This window comes from Pocillopora damicornis, chromosome 6 (genome assembly GCF_964200805.1).
Source record: "Pocillopora damicornis chromosome 6, jaPocDami1.2, whole genome shotgun sequence".
Classification (NCBI taxonomy): domain Eukaryota; kingdom Metazoa; phylum Cnidaria; class Anthozoa; order Scleractinia; family Pocilloporidae; genus Pocillopora; species Pocillopora damicornis.
In genome coordinates this window covers 4,912,405-4,930,872 of record NC_142675.1, presented here as the reverse complement: position 1 = coordinate 4,930,872, position 18,468 = coordinate 4,912,405, and the positions used below count along the sequence as shown (strand labels likewise).

General features: G+C 38.9%; 1 protein-coding gene and 1 long non-coding RNA gene across 9 annotated transcripts; both read left to right on the top strand.

The window, feature by feature from the left end:
- Positions 1-323: 323 nt before the first annotated feature.
- On the top strand, positions 324-11,613 carry LOC149043574 (uncharacterized). 7 transcript variants are annotated; one of them, XM_089210358.1, is made up of 6 exons: positions 357-683; positions 2,893-3,021; positions 3,116-3,241; positions 3,480-3,515; positions 8,702-8,759; positions 9,133-11,613. In XM_089210358.1, the coding sequence occupies exons 4-6, from the start codon at positions 3,492-3,494 to the stop codon at positions 9,246-9,248; spliced, it is 198 nt and encodes a 65-aa protein (XP_089066484.1). In that variant the 5' UTR covers positions 357-683; positions 2,893-3,021; positions 3,116-3,241; positions 3,480-3,491; the 3' UTR covers positions 9,249-11,613. The 7 variants fall into 7 exon arrangements, 4 of the variants coding, with proteins under 4 accessions (XP_089066480.1, XP_089066484.1, XP_089066483.1 ...); XR_016187906.1 differs by lacking the exons at positions 8,702-8,759; positions 9,133-11,613 and adding an exon at positions 7,147-8,663 and having other exon boundaries at positions 358-683; XR_016187907.1 differs by lacking the exons at positions 8,702-8,759; positions 9,133-11,613 and having other exon boundaries at positions 358-683; positions 3,480-3,516.
- A 4,300-nt stretch (positions 11,614-15,913) lies between these two features.
- On the top strand, positions 15,914-18,142 carry LOC149043573 (uncharacterized). Of its 2 annotated transcripts, none has more exons than XR_016187911.1 (3): positions 15,914-16,436; positions 17,450-17,509; positions 17,675-18,142. It is a non-coding gene; the product is annotated as an uncharacterized LOC149043573 (long non-coding RNA). The 2 variants fall into 2 exon arrangements; XR_016187910.1 differs by having other exon boundaries at positions 15,914-16,684.
- Positions 18,143-18,468: the final 326 nt, after the last annotated feature.

Below are 18,468 nucleotides of genomic sequence, written 5' to 3'. Positions count from 1 at the left end.
AATACGAGCTTTCGGCTGTTTGCGCTACAACCTACAACATTCTTTTTAACAAACATTCTTAGTTATTAGCATTTTTAATTTCCTACTCTGTACTTCACACCTAGTATTTTTAACAAACATTCTTAGTTATTAGCATTTTTAATTTCCTACTTTGTACTTCACACCTAGTATTTCTTACCTTTTTATCATTTTACCCGTTGAAGGCTGTAGCGCAAACAGCCGAAAGCTCGTATTTTTAAAAGTTTTAGCCAGAGATCGTTTTTTAAATTTTAAAAGATCCTAATATTGTTTAACTATCAATATAAATGTCCCGTAGCGACAGGCCTAGGTGACATGGGTGTGCCACGAAACAAAAGCCTTTTATTAATACGTAGACACGTCGGTCAGTTTCATTTTCGGCGTGGTTTCGCGTCATCCTTGGGAATATTAGTGCAGCAAGGAGTTAAGCATTTTAGATTAAGTGTTTAACTCCACGAGATGAACCATAGCAAGCGCGCTTTCCAAAGAACTGTTGTCTTTTTGGATAAACGGCACAGAAGCGTGCCAAACAAGACTGAGCTGGGCAGGCTCGCTACCGCCAAGCGGATTTCTGATATATCGTTTACAAAGAACGACAGCTCTTCCCAAATCGGAGACTTACTGGTGAGAGCATTTCCTCCCCTTACAGGAAAAGACCTTAGCAGGTAAGTGCTGCTGCCTTCATAATCTGTATCGTAGGGTAGAAAATGGTTTCAGAGAAAAGAGTGAAAAGTACCGTAATAAAAGCAGCGAAATGCCGAAAAGGGGCAAGATTGGATGTAAACGTGGATGAGAGAAAACTAAGGTTGCTAAAATCTTCCTTTAGATGTCTTGCAACATTGAGAAGCTGTCGCCAGTAGACAGAATAAGCATCGGACATAAATGACAAGTGGCTAACAGCGCACATATCCGTCTTTTTGTTGTCTTCATCCAGTCGTTTGTATTATTGTGTGGAATTAGTTACAAATTTTCCTAACGTTCCATCAGTTTAATGCAAAGTTTACAAAAGAGGTGTGGAATTGTGTAGGATTTACTTTTTGTCGTTTTCTGTTCGTGTGAAGGTCATGCTCAAATTCATGATTCACGCTAACCCGATTAAGCTTTTTTTCGATAGATCAAAATTCTCCATGAAAGCGAGGTTTAGAGAAACTGGAAAGGGATATTTCTTGATTTCCTTTGTTGCTGTCCTCTTAGTCTCGCTTTCAAGGTGAATTTTGATTATCTAAACAAACATCTAATATCGTTGGTCGATCCAGATGAAGTAAACAAAAAAACAAAAACAAATCAACAACAACAAAAAATTAAATGAAATGTTGGCCAATTGTATTAACAACAGCTGTCTAGACATCTAAGATAATAACCTTCCTTGTTCCAGTACACATTGAATTATTTAAACCTACAATACTTTTTTTTCATGACATACTATGCAATATTTCTGTCGTGGCTACAATCTATGTCAATCTAGAGCAAATGTCACTAAAAGCAAATGTGCATTCAAAATTAATGTATATTTGCATGCACCTTACAGAAATAAATTCACAGCTAGTTAAATTCAATTTAACAGAAAAAGGTTAGTGTGGGTAACTACAATCACCTTTCTGTCATTACTTTATTACACTAGCTTGGAAATAATTACATCATATGCAAGAGGGCATGCAATGAGGACAGTGGCAACTGGCCTTCAAAATGGTGTGCAGCTCATGGACCACTTTGGTGGAAGTAGAAGGAAAAAGATCTTTATATTTCTACCAAGTCAAGGTCTGTTTACATTTAAAGTGTTACTTACATCAACTAAACCTTCCAAGTGCATACTATTTACACTGTTCTCTTCAAATGGAGCATGTCTTGAATAAGCATAGTCTAATTTATAACCAGTTTTCTATGAAACTTATCTTTTTACTTGATACTTTACTTACTTATCTTAGTAAGGTGACTTTCCCTGCAGCCTTGCAACTTCTAGCACAAATTAATAGGAAAATAATAAACCTCCAGATACTAAGTAGAACTTTTAGAAGAAATTGGTCATTTGTTATCTCATCACCCTAGAAATAGTGATGTGCATGACTATTGCATTTTTCCAAATATTAACCGAGTAACAGAGGCTGGCTAAATCAAAATGCATACCTTGACATTAAACAATTGAAAGGTTGAAGGTTTATATTTCATATACAATGTATCCACAAACACTTGTGAGAATCTTCTATAGGCCCATTTCCAGTCTAATGTATCAAATTTATGACGACATTTGATCACAACATGTACATGCATAAACTGTTCTTTCACCACAGCTTTGTCATCTTCCACTTCATCATTTACATCCACTTCAACATCCACTTCATTGTCCACAGTCAGTTTGCCACTAACATCTGGAACCTCTTCAGCACTTTCATTATCAACAGCTACTTCAACATCTTCGTCGTCCATAGCACCTGTACCAGCAACATCTACAGCCACTTCAACATCTTCATTATCCACAGTCATTTTACCACCGACATCTTTATCATTCACAGTCAATTTACCATCAACATCTACAACCACTTCAACATATCTATCATCCACAGTCACTTTACCACCCACATCTCTATCCACTGCCACCTTAACATCTACATCATCACGGGCCACTTTGCTGTCCCCATCTTCAAGCAGCCTTATATCTACACTGCCAGTTGCGCAACCCTCCACATCCACTTCACTGGATCTGATGCCTTTGCCAGTTGATGGAGGTAACTGAAAAAAAAATGTTGTCACTGTTTGAAATTAAGCTTTTCAGATCTTTCACAAAAATTTGAAAATATTGCTAATTACAAGTCTGAGTTGAAAGGTATCGGCTTATACTACCAATAATATCCATCATAATAATATTTGTCTTTACAGCAAACAAGGGCTCAACGCAGGGGGAGGGTGACAGCACCACCAACTAATGGTGGTGGAACAACCATTGGCGTCCATATCAACAATGGAAAAAAGTTCTCCAGGGCTTTTGAGAAAAATGCCTTTTTCCAGGTAAGAATATAATATAATATTTGCTACATGATGATGGTGGTGATAGTAAGTGATGCATGTTTTCTTTTTTTGGTTATATGAAAACAATAAACAGGAAGTCTATGACTGGATTGGTTCGCTTGTTGAAGTACCGCTCCACTTCACACTACAGCGAGGAAGGGAAGTGGTGAGGCACTCTGATCATCTACAAGGGGACGAAGTCCTGGACCTTTTAGAGAGGGTATGTTTCAATCAAAACCCACTTTAATTTTTTCAATGTCTTAAAATAACGCATTCCCATTCAAAACACATTTAGTTCTAAAGATGATTTAACTCTTACTTATGTAAATTCTCTAAAATTATTAAACACTTAAAAACAGCGTGAGCTGGGGTAGCATAATAAGTTATTTTATGTGTCTTCGTGACAGACACTTTCATTGCTATGGTCTAATTTGTTTTTTTTTTTGACAAATTTTCAGAACACTGAAGAGATGACTAACTTGGAGCAGTCACTGGTAGGTGCAAAAGTCATAAATTAAAAAAATAGAGGTTTAATTCTCGATTTCAGATCTGAACCCTTTAACTCCAGAGATCTGATTACGAATTCTCCCCTCTCGTTGCTACACATTTCCTTGTAAACCACTTGTGAGAATTTGGTGTTTTTAAATCAACGTAACAACATCTACCTGATAAGTTTAGGTATTCTCATTACTTGTTAGCTAGATCATGAAGGAATATTATAGGGAGAAGTTAGAGGTTAATCACTCCTGGGAGTTAAAGGGTTAAATGATGACCTCTGTTTTTATTTGTAACTGTACTTATTTTAACATTGATCTGGTATCCTTACAATATTCCCCTTTCCTAATACCTCCAAGGCCACTGTTGACCAGCTCTTCCTAAGCCCTGTCCAGTGCGACCTGGTATCCTTAGATCATTCCCCTTTGTAATCCCTCCGGGGCCACTGTTGACCAGCTCTTCGTGAGAAGTGTCCAGTGCGACCTGGTATCCTTAGATCATTGCCCTTCGTAATCCCTCCGGGCCACTGTTGACCAGCTCTTCGTGAGAAGCGTCCAGTTGGACCTGGTATCCTTAGATCATTCCCCTTTGTAATCCCTCCGGGGCCACTGTTGACCAGCTCTTCGTGAGAAGTGTCCAGTTGGACCTGGTATCCTTAGATCATTCCCCTTCGTAATCCCTCCGGGCCACTGTTGACCAGCTCTTCGTGAGAAGTGTCCAGTTGGACCTGGTATCCTTAGATCATTCCCCTTCGTTATCCCTCCGGGGCCACTGTTGACCAGCTCTTCGTGAGAAGTGTCCAGTTGGACTTGGTATCCTTAGATCATTCCCCTTTGTAATCCCTCCGGGCCACTGTTGACCAGCTCTTCGTGAGAAGTGTCCAGTTGGACCTGGTATCCTTACATCATTCCCCTTTGTAATCCCTCTGGGGCCACTGTTGACCAGCTCTTCGTGAAAAGTGTCCAGTTGGACCTGGTATCCTTAGATCATTCCCCTTCGTAATCCCTCCGGGCCACTGTTGACCAGCTCTTCGTGAGAAGTGTCCAGTTGGACCTGGTATCCTTAGATCATTCCCCTTTGTAATCCCTCCGGAGCCACTGTTGACCAGCTCTTCGTGAGAAGTGTCCAGTGCGACCTGGTATCCTTAGATCACTCCCCTTTGTAATCCCTCCGGGGCCACTGTTGACCAGCTCTTCGTGAGAAGTGTCCAGTGCGACCTGGTATCCTTAGATCATTCCCCTTTGTAATCCCTCCGGGGCCACTGTTGACCAGCTCTTCGTGAGAAGTGTCCAGTTGGACCTGGTATCCTTAGATCATTCCCCCTTGTAATCCCTCCGGGGCCACTGTTGACCAGCTCTTCGTGAGAAGTGTCCAGTGCGACCTGGTATCCTTCAATCATTCCCCTTCGTAATCCCTCCGGGGCCACTGTTGACCAGCTCTTCGTGAGAAGTGTCCAGTTGGACCTGGTATCCTTAGATCATTCCCCTTTGTAATCCCTCCGGAGCCACTGTTGACCAGCTCTTCGTGAAAAGTGTCCAGTGCGACCTGGTATCCTTAGATCACTCCCCTTTGTAATCCCTCCGGGGCCACTGTTGACCAGCTCTTCGTGAGAAGTGTCCAGTGCGACCTGGTATCCTTCGATCATTCCCCTTCGTAATCCCTCCGGGGCCACTGTTGACCAGCTCTTCGTGAGAAGTGTCCAGTTGGACCTGGTATCCTTAGATCATTCCCCTTTGTAATCCCTCCGGGCCACTGTTGACCAGCTCTTCGTGAGAAGTGTCCAGTTGGACCTGGTATCTTTAGATCATTCCCCCTTATAATCCCTCCGGGGCCACTGTTGACCAGCTCTTCGTGAAAAGTGTCCAGTGCGACCTGGTATCCTTAGATCATTCCCCTTTGTATTCCCTCCGGGGCCACTGTTGACCAGCTCTTCGTGAGAAGTGTCCAGTTGGACCCGGTATCCTTAGATCATTCCCCTTCGTAATCTCTCCAGGGCCACTGTTGACCAGCTCTTCGTGAGAAGTGTCCAGTTGGACCTGGTATCCTTAGATCATTCCCCTTCGTAATCCCTCCGGGCCACTGTTGACCAGCTCTTCGTGAGAAGTGTCCAGTTGGACCTGGTATCCTTAGATCATTCCCCTTTGTAATCCCTCCGGGCCACTGTTGACCAACTCTTCGTGAGAAGTGTCCAGTTGAACCTGGTATCCTTAGATCATTCCCCTTTGTAATCCCTCCGGGGCCACTGTTGACCAGCTCTTCGTGAGAAGTGTCCAGTTGGACCTGGTATCCTTAGATCATTCCCCTTTGTAATCCCTCCGGGCCACTGTTGACCAGCTCTTCGTGAGAAGTGTCCAGTTGGACCTGGTATCCTTAGATCATTCCCCCTTGTAATCCCTCCGGGGCCACTGTTGACCAGCTCTTCGTGAGAAGTGTCCAGTTGGACCTGGTATCCTTAGATCATTCCCCTTTGTAATCCCTCCGGGGCCACTGTTGACCAGCTCTTCGTGAGAAGTGTCCAGTTGGACCTGGTATCCTCAGATATCCTGGTATACTTTGACCAGGCTCTTCTTATGTATTCTTAATTTTTTTTTTCAAAATCCAGCTAGACAGTAAGCTCTATACGTTGTCCCCTTACCCTTCTCCTCATCCCAAAAAACTGTTATGAAGTATCCCCTAACCTTAACTCTAACCTGATGTTTTTAATTTGTGGTTAATATTAATACTTAATCGGATACTTCATGACAAATGTCATTTTTTGCTATGGTTATTCCCTACAATGTAAAGCTTTTTTCCTGATGAATTGCCCCACCCCCCAGCCTTCCTTGTCCCCTTAGTCCACTCATGTATTCTGCAGTGTGCTTTATTATTTTTATTTTTTGTTCATTATAATGATGGTCATAACTCATTCTTCAGACATTAATTTGAAAAGTAATTTGGGTTTGTTACCTGTGAGATTTCTTCACTGTTCCAGGATTAAAAAAGTTAAGAATCAAATGATTTATGACTCAATTTCTTATGGGTCCTTTTAATCTTCCTGGGTGTGTTGCAGCTGGCCTTTCAACTTGTTCTCTAGTTATTGATAAAAGCAAGAAGGACATCATTTGTGGAGTTATCTTCCTCTCCAGAGTTGATGGAATCGATGTCATTCTCATTGTTACTATTTGTATGGCTTTCACTTTGCTCTACTTATCTTCAGCTATGTTGGGGTTTTCACTGTCTTGCAAGGATTGTTTACATGTTAAATCTCTTTCCTTCAGTTGTGTTTGCAAACCAGGGCCTTCAGGATTCATTTGGAAAAGCCAATACCTTGCAAAAACCTCCACTGTGTAGTTCTTAGTGTTGTAGATATGTTAGTCAAGTCAATGTTTCTTGAGGCATTTTACCCCCTCTTGCAAAATTGTTTACCTTTGTACATTCTTCAAACCAATCTTTCCCAGCATAATCAGGGAGACTTTTTCCTGTGTTTTTGTGGTGGTTTCTTTTTTGTTCTCCTTTGGCTGCTCTGCTCTTTTCTTCTTATTGAACTGCATCACCTTGATATGCTGGAGGTTATCAACCACACATGTTGCCTTCATGATCCCTTGCTTTTCAATTTTGAGGCAAGGATAACAATTTCCTCACTTCTTGCAGAGCAGATGAAGTGTGTCGAGTTCAGGATGTTAAATGCAACACAGGATACAGACACTTGGAGAGAGAAGCCAAAGTTATTGAAGCATATTCAAGAAATCTGCGAAGACACCACATCAGAAAGAGAAGAAGTAATAAAGAAAACTATCGAAAATCGAAAGGAAAAAGAAAAGGTTCGAAATCGACATGTTACTAGAACAAAGTAATTGAGGCGGAAACCTGCTGGGTAATAATCTTCCAATATGTTTACTGCACCCTCCTTGCCTTGCTGTCCCTGAAAGAGAGTAGATGTTGAGAGTTTTTTGCTTGCTGTTTGGTCAAGATGTGACATACCTCGCACAGCTCTTGTGAAGATATCATTTCAGTTATGCCAAGAAAGCAGAACTACCACAAATATCAGGCAAGAACTTAGCAATAAAGTCAAGATGTGACATACCTCGCACAGCTCTTATGAAGATACCATTTCAGTAATGCCAAGAGGGTCAAACTACCTCAAACCTCAAGAAGTCAGAGATTAAGAGTACTCCTTCATGTATCCTGAAGAGTATGGCATAGATGAGAAGTACAAAAGCAACTCTCACAGATGCACAACAGTGAGGAAGAGCTTGACAATGCTAAAGATGAGGGATATTGCGCACATCTAACCCGATAAAATGTCTTTTAATAAGAGTACCTAGCTTTGAAAATTGTTGTGATGGAAACAGCCATATAAGTGCAGAACACATATTATTAAGCCGACAAAAGCATATAGTACATGTAGTGTTATCTAAACAGTACAAAATCCATGTAAAATCCACAATTGCTAAGATACTTTAAAAATTGTTGGGATGAAAAGTCATGTAAATGCAGAGGATGTATAATTATATGAGCAGAAGCATGTTTCTATACTTTTTGTTTGTTTCTGAACATGTAGATATATCAAAATAGTATGAAATCATGTAAACTCTACAAATACTGAGATACTTTGAAAATTGTTGGGATGGAAACAGTCATGCATATACTTTTTGTTTATTTTTGAACATGTAGTGTTATCTAAATAGTGTAAAATCATGTAAACTCTACAGTTACTCAGATACTTTGAAAATTGTTGGGATGGAAACAGTCATGCATATACTTTTTGTTTATTTTTGAACATGTAGTGTTATCTAAATAGTGTAAAATCATGTAAACTCTACAGTTACTCAGATACTTTGAAAATTGTTGGGATGGAAACTGTCATGTATATACTTTTTGTTTATTTTTGAACATGTAGTTTCACATAAATAGGATACAAAACTCTACAATTACTGAGATATTTAGTGTGACCTCCCTCCTTCCAACATTTGATTTAGGGGGATGGTTCCCCCTCAAAGCCATTATTTTTCTGTAGACTCGTCTCGGACCCAACCCCTCCCACCTCCTCAACCCTAAGGAGTCCAAATTGTATGAAAGTGTTCATAAATGGGCCATTAGATTATTTAAACTCTCTGGATAAGACTTCCCAGCGGCACCTACACGAGGGTGATATGCCACTCATCCCATGAGTGGCATACTACCCTCTGCCTATGTTTCATTGCAGTTGTCATTCAAAGGAAACTACCCCTCAGATGAAGAGGAACTCTCAGAGACAATGAAAGGTAAACACAAAAGTAAATAGATTACGATGACCAATGTTAACACCACCAACTTCATAATTAGTCTTAATAACTCTTACTCATAATAACTCTTCTTCTTTATCAAACTTCCTTGTGCAATGTTTGTGCCATGATGAAGCACAGTGAGGTACCTGTTTCTTCCAGTGAATTACCAAAAACATTTAAATTGTTTGTTAATTTTATTTGAGGGTACATCCCAAAATATTTCCAACAAGCCCCTTAGTTTGTTATTTTTATCATCAGTTGTTAGTATCTACACATGACCAACCCTCATTTTTGCCTTTATTCCAGTGAGCACATTACAACATTCAACTAATCTCTCATTTTTTCACCTTTTTTCACATGGAAACAAAAGATGATGACCATGAAAAGAAAGATGAAGGAGCCAGGATGGAGAAAAAAAAGAGAAAGGACCAAAGATCTCACAGGAATCGAAAGGGAAAGAGAAAAAGGGAAGATGCCAAACACTAGAAATAAGTTGTGTACCATCACTCGTGATCAGTACTACCAGTAAACTTGATCATACCGAGACAAAGGCAGATCCAAAATTACTACTAAATTCATTTTATATGTACCTCACCTAACCATAAGTTCACAAGTGTAAGCCATTAAATGATATTCTACTATAATTTAAGGGTTTTTTTTTTGTTTGATATACTGGCTATGTGTAAAGGTACACAACTTTATTCTCCACCTTTTCATTTCAAGTAGTATATAGAAATAGATAACATGTACAGTGGAAACTTGATTTAATAGAGTGCCAAGGGGCTGGAGACATTGGTTGGCTATATTTAGGGTTTGTTATATCGAGGTTCTGTGGCATTTATATTACTGTAACTTTAGCTGGGCTGAAACAGAAGTATTGTTTGTCATATCAAGAACTTCGTTGTATAGAGGTTCGTTAAATCAAGGTTCCACTGTACCATTAACTTACTATTTCCTACTTAACCCTTTAATCCCTAAGAGTGACTAGAATCTAATTTCTCCTGACAATATCATCCTTCAATCACACATAAGGTCATGAGAGTCTAGGAAATGATCACCAACTGGAGAAGTTCTTAATTATTAAACAAACTCTCCTTGTCAGCACCTGTGTAAATGTGTAAGTACAGTATGGAGAGTGCGCATACTGATGTTAGAGTGTAGAGGGTTAATGTTGAATGAACACAACACAGCCTACAGTACAACAATGTCTACATTCATTCAGAAAGTGCACTGTTAACCCTTTACACCCTAACATCAGGAGGGGATATTCTCAATACCAGTCTTTATACATTTCCCAAGTGTTAACAACAAAAATTAGTTTAACAATCAAGAGTGTCTTAAGCTGGTGAACATTTCCTTTGTTTTTGTTACCTGAATGTGTAATTCAGGGGTGATGTTGTAAGGAGAAGTTTGATGCTAGTCACTCATAGGGGTCAAACGATTAATCATAGCCCTTAAGTTTTTTAAGAAAGTTATTCCCTATAAAGTTGTGTTCATTCAGTTCAGTTAAGATCCATTACACAATGCCTCTGTTATATTTAGGCAGTAAGTATGTTGACTGAGTCCAGAATCTTAACCCTTTGACTCCCAAGATCTGATTGTTAATTCTCCTTTCTAGCTGCTGCATATTTCCTTGTGTATTAGTTACAAGAATTTGGTGTTTTGATCAAGATGACAACTTCTACCTGATAAGTTTGAGTATTCTCATCACCTGTTTGCTAAATGATGTATAAGTGTTATTAATAGGGAGAAGTTACATGTCAATCACTTCTGGGAGTTAAAAAGTTATCAATAAGGCTGTAAGGATTTTCTGCTAAGATCTTGACTAAAGGATCATCACTATCTCTTACAAAGAAAAAAAAATTGAAATACTTAAGAGGTTGTCTCTCTTATTTCCACCCGGTCAATTTCATGTCAAAAATAATTTTCCCTGATATATAGGGGTCAGAATATGTTAAAGTTTGCCTTTTCAAATATATGGAGAGGGAAATTCTAACTTTCTTAGCAAACTAGAAAGGTTGTTAAGGGATCTGATATAAATGTCGTGGCTTAACTATGCAAATCAAATATTTTACAATGTTACAAAATATGCGTATTATTCAATTTCCGAGATGTTGTGATAGTCCCTACCAACTGGTGAAATAATTATGGCCCCTAATGCAGCCAGAAAATTATTTCAAATCAAACCAAATCTAACTTAGTTCTTTCCTAAGTATAGTCTTTCTGTTGACAGAGTTTAAGGTGAAATTGGCAGGGTGGAAATAAGAGAGATGGCCTCTTAAGCCGTAAAGATCTAATTCTGGATGCCTCAGAATTCCTTGTTAGTTGTCAGTGTAGATGGGCTAGATGTCACCAAGGCTACATTTTAATAGTGAGACAACTCAACATTTTGCAACTCGCTAAGGCCAAAGGAACATCCAGTGACAGACAAAAATCCTCATGTTTACAAGCAATTAAGTACTTTTCCCAAGCTGCAAGCCTAAATATTCAGCTGAGTGTTTTGTCATTAGGAATGAGAGTTTGAAAAACACAGTTTAGTACCCATATTACTTTGCTCAGAAGTATTACCTCCAGCTCGAGGTTTTCGAGATACAAGTTTGCTTTAAAAGGTTGCTACTTTTGGTTAGTTCGGTAAGAAGGAAAGGAATTGCGTTGCACAGTGGTTGAATGGTTTATAAAATCTTGCTCTAAACCAGAAGTTGTTTTATTTGTTTTTAAAAAAGTATACATATATCACTGAACGTTCATCTAAAAGTGACACAAGTTTATCTAAAAGTGACACAAGTATTCCCCTGCGTAGTTAACCATAAAAATTTTACATTTTACAATAAACTAAGGATTACCAAAAGTTTGTTCTTGTCTGTATTAAGTCCCATTCCAGCGAAGTTTAAGTTTAAGTTTAAGTTTATCCTTCTATACCCGAAATGACTACACCTGACCTGGGGTTTTCGTGCTTTGGGAAAATTTCTGTTTCCAATACATTTGCTCCCACTTCCTTTTACACCTTCCCTTTGAATGCTATCTCTGAAACTTAACGAAAACTTACGAAATACGGATCACTCACGGTTTCTGGGAAACCACTCGATTTTAAATCGTCACGATTTATATGTCACTCGATAAACGATTTTCAACGAGACTCGTTTGTTCGAGAATAGAGACTCGGGACTCGTTTGTCGAAACGAGACTCGTTCGTCGAAACGAGACTCGTTAGTCGAGACGAGACTCGTTAGTCGAAACGAGACTCGTTTGTTGAAACGAGACTCGTTTGTCGAAACGAGGCTTGATTAAAAAAATAGCTACACGGAGTAACACTCTGGTATTTTCTTCCTCTTGCGTAGACCTTAGCTTCCTTGTTGTTGTTCCGATTTAAGAGACTTCATAGCATCGATCATCGGCTGTTACAAAGATTTTCTTTCCAGCGAGTCTTTATCTATCTCATTTTCGCACTATTCTGAGAGGAATTAGGAGCAACTTATTCTTAGAATTGGAAAGGAATGTCTACCCTGATGTTTCTGAATCCATGACCGCTTTCCGAGCCTCTCTGCTCTATCTCTCTCAGCATTCTTTACTGAGCTATCTCGTTTAACATCAAAGACTACGCCAATACACTAGTTTTCTGTTCCTTCATGCAAAACTATTGACATCATTCTATCAGCCACCTCTGCAAATGTTTTTTGGTCGCCTCGTATCTTCTGAACCATTGTTATTCCGTCAATAGTTCGTGCACTCCGCTCTCGCAACGAAGAAACGCCATGTACTTGTCAAAAAGATAGACAGAATTGACACTACAAGCACTGGTCATATACTTCTGGAACAACCTTTTGCAGATATCATCACACAAATCACCAATCTCACCAAATAAGCCATCAACGATACTCTTGGACTGCTTATAATTCTCTTCTATCCAGGGCCTAAATCCTCGCCACGCCAGTCTCATAAGGGCTTCATACACGAGTTTGTGGAGTCTAACACAACTATTGAACCTGCATCCCTGTAGAACTTCTCCAACAGAACCTTCTGCTATCACACCAGACTCTACACACAGATTCTGCAAGCCAGTATCTTTGAAGCGCTTGCCAGTGATGGACAACATGGTGCATGTTGTGTGGAATACTTCCATTTTCATCACCATATCTTTAAATTTCGCGCTTTGTTTCCATTGTCTCTCGCTTGCCTTTGCATACAGTGTTTAGTCAAAGACGACGACGATGTTCTTTAACTTGAGCGTATTCTTTTTCTTGAGGGACTGCACTAGAACTTCGTGAAGAGTAGCCATTTCAGTAGCAGGTACATCGATATTCGGGAGATATCTGATGAAATCCAGTGAGATTTGAACCTCATTACGGACAGAAATGTTAAATCCAGTCTAGCCATTGGCTTTTTGGCTACCCCGCCAGAAAGAGTTTCCTCCAATCTATCGATATTGTCCCACGCGAGTGTTGTGTTGATATATGGCTTGATAGTTTCAGGCAAAGGAACGATCCCATACCCACATCGGTGTGGCATCTGGATAAGTTGAACATTGTTTGGCATACGGTAACAGCATTTGCTTGAGTAGTTTTTGTAGTCCTGGAGTAACTCCGTAAATGATGTCCTGGCCAAAAGAATCAACAAAGCGCGGAGGCGATCGGGATATTCTGCTGGGATATGTGTGTTCCCAGTTAAGAGAGTGTATAGAAACGCATCTAGTTCTAGTTTGACTGCACTTTCACATAGCTCAACATGTTTCGGAGGCCATGATATCGTACTAATATTTGGGAGAAGTGCATCACGGAAGTACAGGCCAGCTTGCTGAATTTCCTTGATTTGAGATGCACAGATTTTGGGGTAGAACAAAAGCTTTCTATTATCCAGGAGATCTTCAAATTGCAATAAGTCACCCAATTCTGTTTCCAACTTTCTCCAAAAATTTTCAGGGTGGATTTGAGTATTTCATTAGCGTACATTGATCGCATGTAAGACGTCAACTTCTTTTAAATAAAATCGTAAAATTGTGGCTTTTAGCCGAAAATTATTTTGAAATCATGTTTTATGTTGAAGATACTGGTTTATCTTCTTTAAAGAAAAAACGAAGAAGTCATTTGAAATAATCGTTTTATTGTCAGCCTCGTTTCCACGTTAAAGCAGCATCTTTTTCAATAAAGGAGTACGCAAGAAAATGCCCGAACTTGACTGTATGACTGAGAAATTTAAGGTAATATAATCAGGGGACTTATACAAATAGCACTTAGCTCTCTTGGAGGCGGTACCTTGGGTACGCCCTTTCTTCTCTGAATTTTCTGTTTTTTCTTCGAGGAATTATAATTTTTACATTGTCAACCTTGTTTCTGTTTTGCCCGAACTTGACTGTATGACTAAGAAATTTAAGGTAGAAAATCATTTTGTACAGCGTAAACATCTGGAAGGTACCTACTTAGTATGCGTACTCCGCTCTGCGTAGCTTGACGTAATTCGCTAGTGTAAAAGCATGACGAAGGTCAGAGATTGACAGCTCAGTAAGGGTCCCCGCTGTATGAACTTGTGTAATAAAAGAGAATTAAAGACAGAGTCAAGTGAACAGAACGAGTGTTAGAGTTTTAAATCTGACAATATGTAAAACCTCCATACTAAAGGACCTCAGGATTTCTATGGCCAGCCTTCCCAAGTATTTCAATCCCTATTGATTCCTTGGTTATCTCTTCAAAATCTTAAAATTGTAGACTTTCCGGGTTCGGAGAAGGTGGCTATAGGAAAAACATAATCGTGCCGCTTTCAGTCCATACATTCAATCGATTTCTTGTAGCTGCATAGAAAAGTTGCGGTTTTGGATCAATGATAATCTTATTTGTATTTTAAGGAACATAAAAGATATTCTTTTAAATTATAAAATAATACATTAACAAGAGCAGACTGCTGCGCCCACTTGGAAATTAAAGTTCTCTGCCAATTTAAGTAAAGGTATAGGCGGTAAAAAGGGACAATTTAATGTCTCACAAGCTGAGATTCATATATAAATATGAAAGGAAAACCTCTGTTTTAACATCTGAAGTGTCTTCTCGGAGTACCTTAGACGTGGGTATAATGGATTTTTAGAACGGTTTACTTGCTGCAAAGCAGATAGTGAAACTGTGGCCTGAGAAGGGCTTTGAATGGCGACAGACCTCATTTCCGTGTTTTCAAATACAGCACCCTTTCTTCGCGATCTTCTTTGCATGTCAAGGAAAACTTCTCGATTTCTTCTTTGATATTGAATACAAGATTGTAGCGAGCATGCCCGACAATTTTTTTTTAATTTTTTTTTTTTATTTTATGCTATTCTGATATCGTACTTTTCTACAATTACATATCCGATCGCTTGCACGGCCTCTTCAATGCCTTCTTTTCTGCTTTTTACTCCAAACAACTTAATAAAATGATTTATTTCTACTTGTACGTCTTTGGCAGGAACAACAGCAATCCATCGTTCCATGAAAAACAGCTTCTCGCCATTGCAGCATGCAGCGGCTTTGGTTGGATGTTTCCCACGTATCGACAGGAAGTTTACAATTGAAAACTTTCAGGCAAAAAAAAAAAAAAAAAAAAAAAAAACCCAATAGTTTAAACATCGATCGATCCCTTCTGAAAATCGCACTTTCTGTGTGGAGTCCATCGTTCTTCCCATCAACCAATCCAAAAATTGATTGATTCACTCTCCCTGAGGTCATTTTTTAGCGACCATACCGCTGACAAGAAGCCAAGATAACCCTGGGTTCGAGATTGAACTATCCGGAAAGCACACTCCGACATCCGTCAGAAGGAGGTCATCTCGGGTAGATTTCCGATTACGAAATCCGAGCTCGCCCGATGTTGTCTTCGTGATGAAGTCACATCATCCATCTAAAAGGCTTTTTTTTTACTGTTAAGAGTGGTTCATCTTCCTATTACCCACGCCTGTCATCTGAAATTGACTTTCCCTCAAACTTCACACCTCACTCTTTGTATTTGTTTCTCTTCCACAGTTAATGACTGGAATGGGAATTCACAGAAATGCAGTCCAATGATATTTATCATGTGTCAAATGAATCTTGAATATTAATAAAAGTCGTTCAAATATACTGGCTGACTAACCAAAATTAGTCATGGTAGCATGGGGGAAATCTTATGGGGAGATAATAACAACCCTCTTAATGTAATTGCTGTGGCAGACCCGCTTTCGCCTATGTCAGAACAAAATTATCGTGTAGACACTAGACAAAAACACGCTTTACTGACTAAGGATGATGTGGGTCAAAGGCCAAGTATTGGCCCGTGCGAGTATCCTTTCTGTATGCATTAGTGGTAATGAAACCTCTGGCGTCCCAATTTAATGACGTATCGAGGAAGGGAAAACAGGAATAGCAATAACTGAGCCATAAAGAGCACTTAAAAGAGACGCGGCTTGCTCACACTCAAAACTCAGAAGATACACAACACGTTAATGAAACAGGACACGTTCTTGTTTGGAACCAGGTTAAGGTTATTGACCCGTAGGGTCAAGGAAGCCATCCATATTAGACTCCATCCAATAACATCAATAGGGATAGCGGTTGACAACATAACAGCCGGTCAACAACAAAGAGGACTTAAGAGGAAACAACATGTACTAGTTGGAAAAATAATGAGGAGCGAAACGCACGAAAGACAGTGCACCAAATCGACCAATGACGACAAACAAAGGTGTAGTAGACATGTTCGAATATAGCGGTTGATAGTCTGTTATCGCGCTCCTTGGCTGATTGATTTTGTTATTTCGTGTGCAACATGGATCTCCTCTATTTTAGTAATTTAAAGCGCGCGAACCCTTCAAGGATAATCCGATGGTTTCAAAACCGGGGATTATTGGCCAATCCATTGCACTGCGGCGTGTGCAACCAAGACATGATAATGGTTCAACGAACCGATGCCCACGTGGACGGATTTCGATGGTAGGGAGGAGAATTTGTCTACTAGATTTCGCATGAAAGTAATTATAGATCAAGTGTTGAGGCCTCAAATATTTTAGTCTTCGTTTTGTAGTATTCTGGTAAAAGATTAATTTTGACGAAGTCGATGGAGACTTTTACTCGAGAGAACATTATCCTCTAAAATGCGACTAAGAAGCTCAGCAATATAACCATAATTATGGTCAGTTAAAATCAATCTTATTTAATCTCCAACTTGATATGTTTGATTTAGGAAAATAAAACAAACACACACAAAAGAAACAAAACGAAACGAAAACCAAAACAGCCTCAACATAAGCGCTTTAGTGATCATCTGCTCGTAATTTGTTCCTCGTGAACGACAGGCACCGCGCAGGTGGGCTACGGTTGACGCCCCGTTTTCGATTGATAAAATGTAAATTAAGTGTAGTTCGAAAGGATGTATGATTCCCTTGTCACTTCTTCATTTTCCATTTCGTTTTCCTTTTTTTTTCCCGAGACAGCTCGGATATTAACGAATCCCGGCAAATGTTTAAAACGGTCGTCTCATCTTGTCTCACCCTTTGTTTAGGAGATGCTATACTTGCAAGATTGACTAATTCTTTCTTTGCCAAGTTTGTTTCTGCATTTCTAAATATAGCAAACTTGAAATAAAGTAACAAGAAACCCCCTATAAAGTTATATTTTTCTAGACTCATAAGCATAAAGGAAATTTGCCTGTGAACTGCAACATTAAAAAAATCAAGACCTTTTTCTTTACCTTTAAAGATGACAAGGACAAGGGAGAGCACAGAGATAAGGTTGAGGAGAACAAGACTTTAAGTGAGGGTACGATTTGACAAACACAATTTATTAAGTGTCGTGGCTGGTGAATTTCTTCAGCTTTCTAATTTACTCAAAGCATTCCAAAATGGGAAATTCCACTCCCAGATGACCAATAGCAAAACCCTATAAACAACTCACCACAACAATTTCTTCTTACTATACCCACAGAACTAGAAAAGAAGAAAAAGAAGAAGACACGGAAGAGAAGAAAGAAGAAAAAATATTGCATCTCTGCAAGAAGGCAACAAAGAAACTAGTGAAAGAGTAGAAGTTGTGAATGAGAGCAACAATTAGCCTTTAGTGACAGTGCAGTGCCTTGTACTTAGCCTTAAGTTTTCTTTTCATTCCTGTCATAAAGTTTTCTTTGTAAATATGATGAGAATAAATGATATCAAGTTTTCCAACATGTATTAGTTGTTTGGTATATTTGACAACATTTTCCAGAGGCAAAGAGATCATTGAGCTATAATAAATATGCTACAGATAATAACAATTTTTGTTTTTGTCATCATGGTCATTAACCAAATATATTCCCCTCATTATTTATTTCTTAAAAACTATAACAAAATCATTTTATAAATCAAAGCTCTCTTTCTAAAACTATCCTTTTTTCTGTGTCGTGATAGAAAGATTGGTGATCCAAGACCAACTGAAGCAATCTCATCTCTGTAATAATCTGGAAAATTTTCTGAAACATTAACATGTAAGAACATTTTTTTGTAGCGAAGTTAGATTTCTCATTTTAATTTGTATTTAGTTTGATTATATCCCTGAGATAAAAAGATGGTTTACGAGGAAAAACTCATTTTAAGAAAGAAATTATCATTCATGTCTTTAAGATCGAATATCCTATAAATACAGTCTTCATTAAAGAAAAAAAAACTAAAACAGCACAGTATGATAAAATATTCCTTGCATTGACACATGAAATTTCAGGAACATTTGACCTTTATTTTTCAAAA

Bases quoted from the DNA above. Each gene is read 5' to 3' on its own strand.
- LOC149043574 (XM_089210354.1), top strand. From the start codon at position 478: ATGAACCATAGCAAGCGCGCTTTCCAAAGAACTGTTGTCTTTTTGGAT. The intron at 684-1,639 runs GTAAGTGCTGCT...TTATTACACTAG, and splicing joins ACAGGAAAAGACCTTAGCAG to CTTGGAAATAATTACATCAT. The intron at 1,777-2,306 runs GTCTGTTTACAT...CTTTCACCACAG, and splicing joins TATATTTCTACCAAGTCAAG to CTTTGTCATCTTCCACTTCA.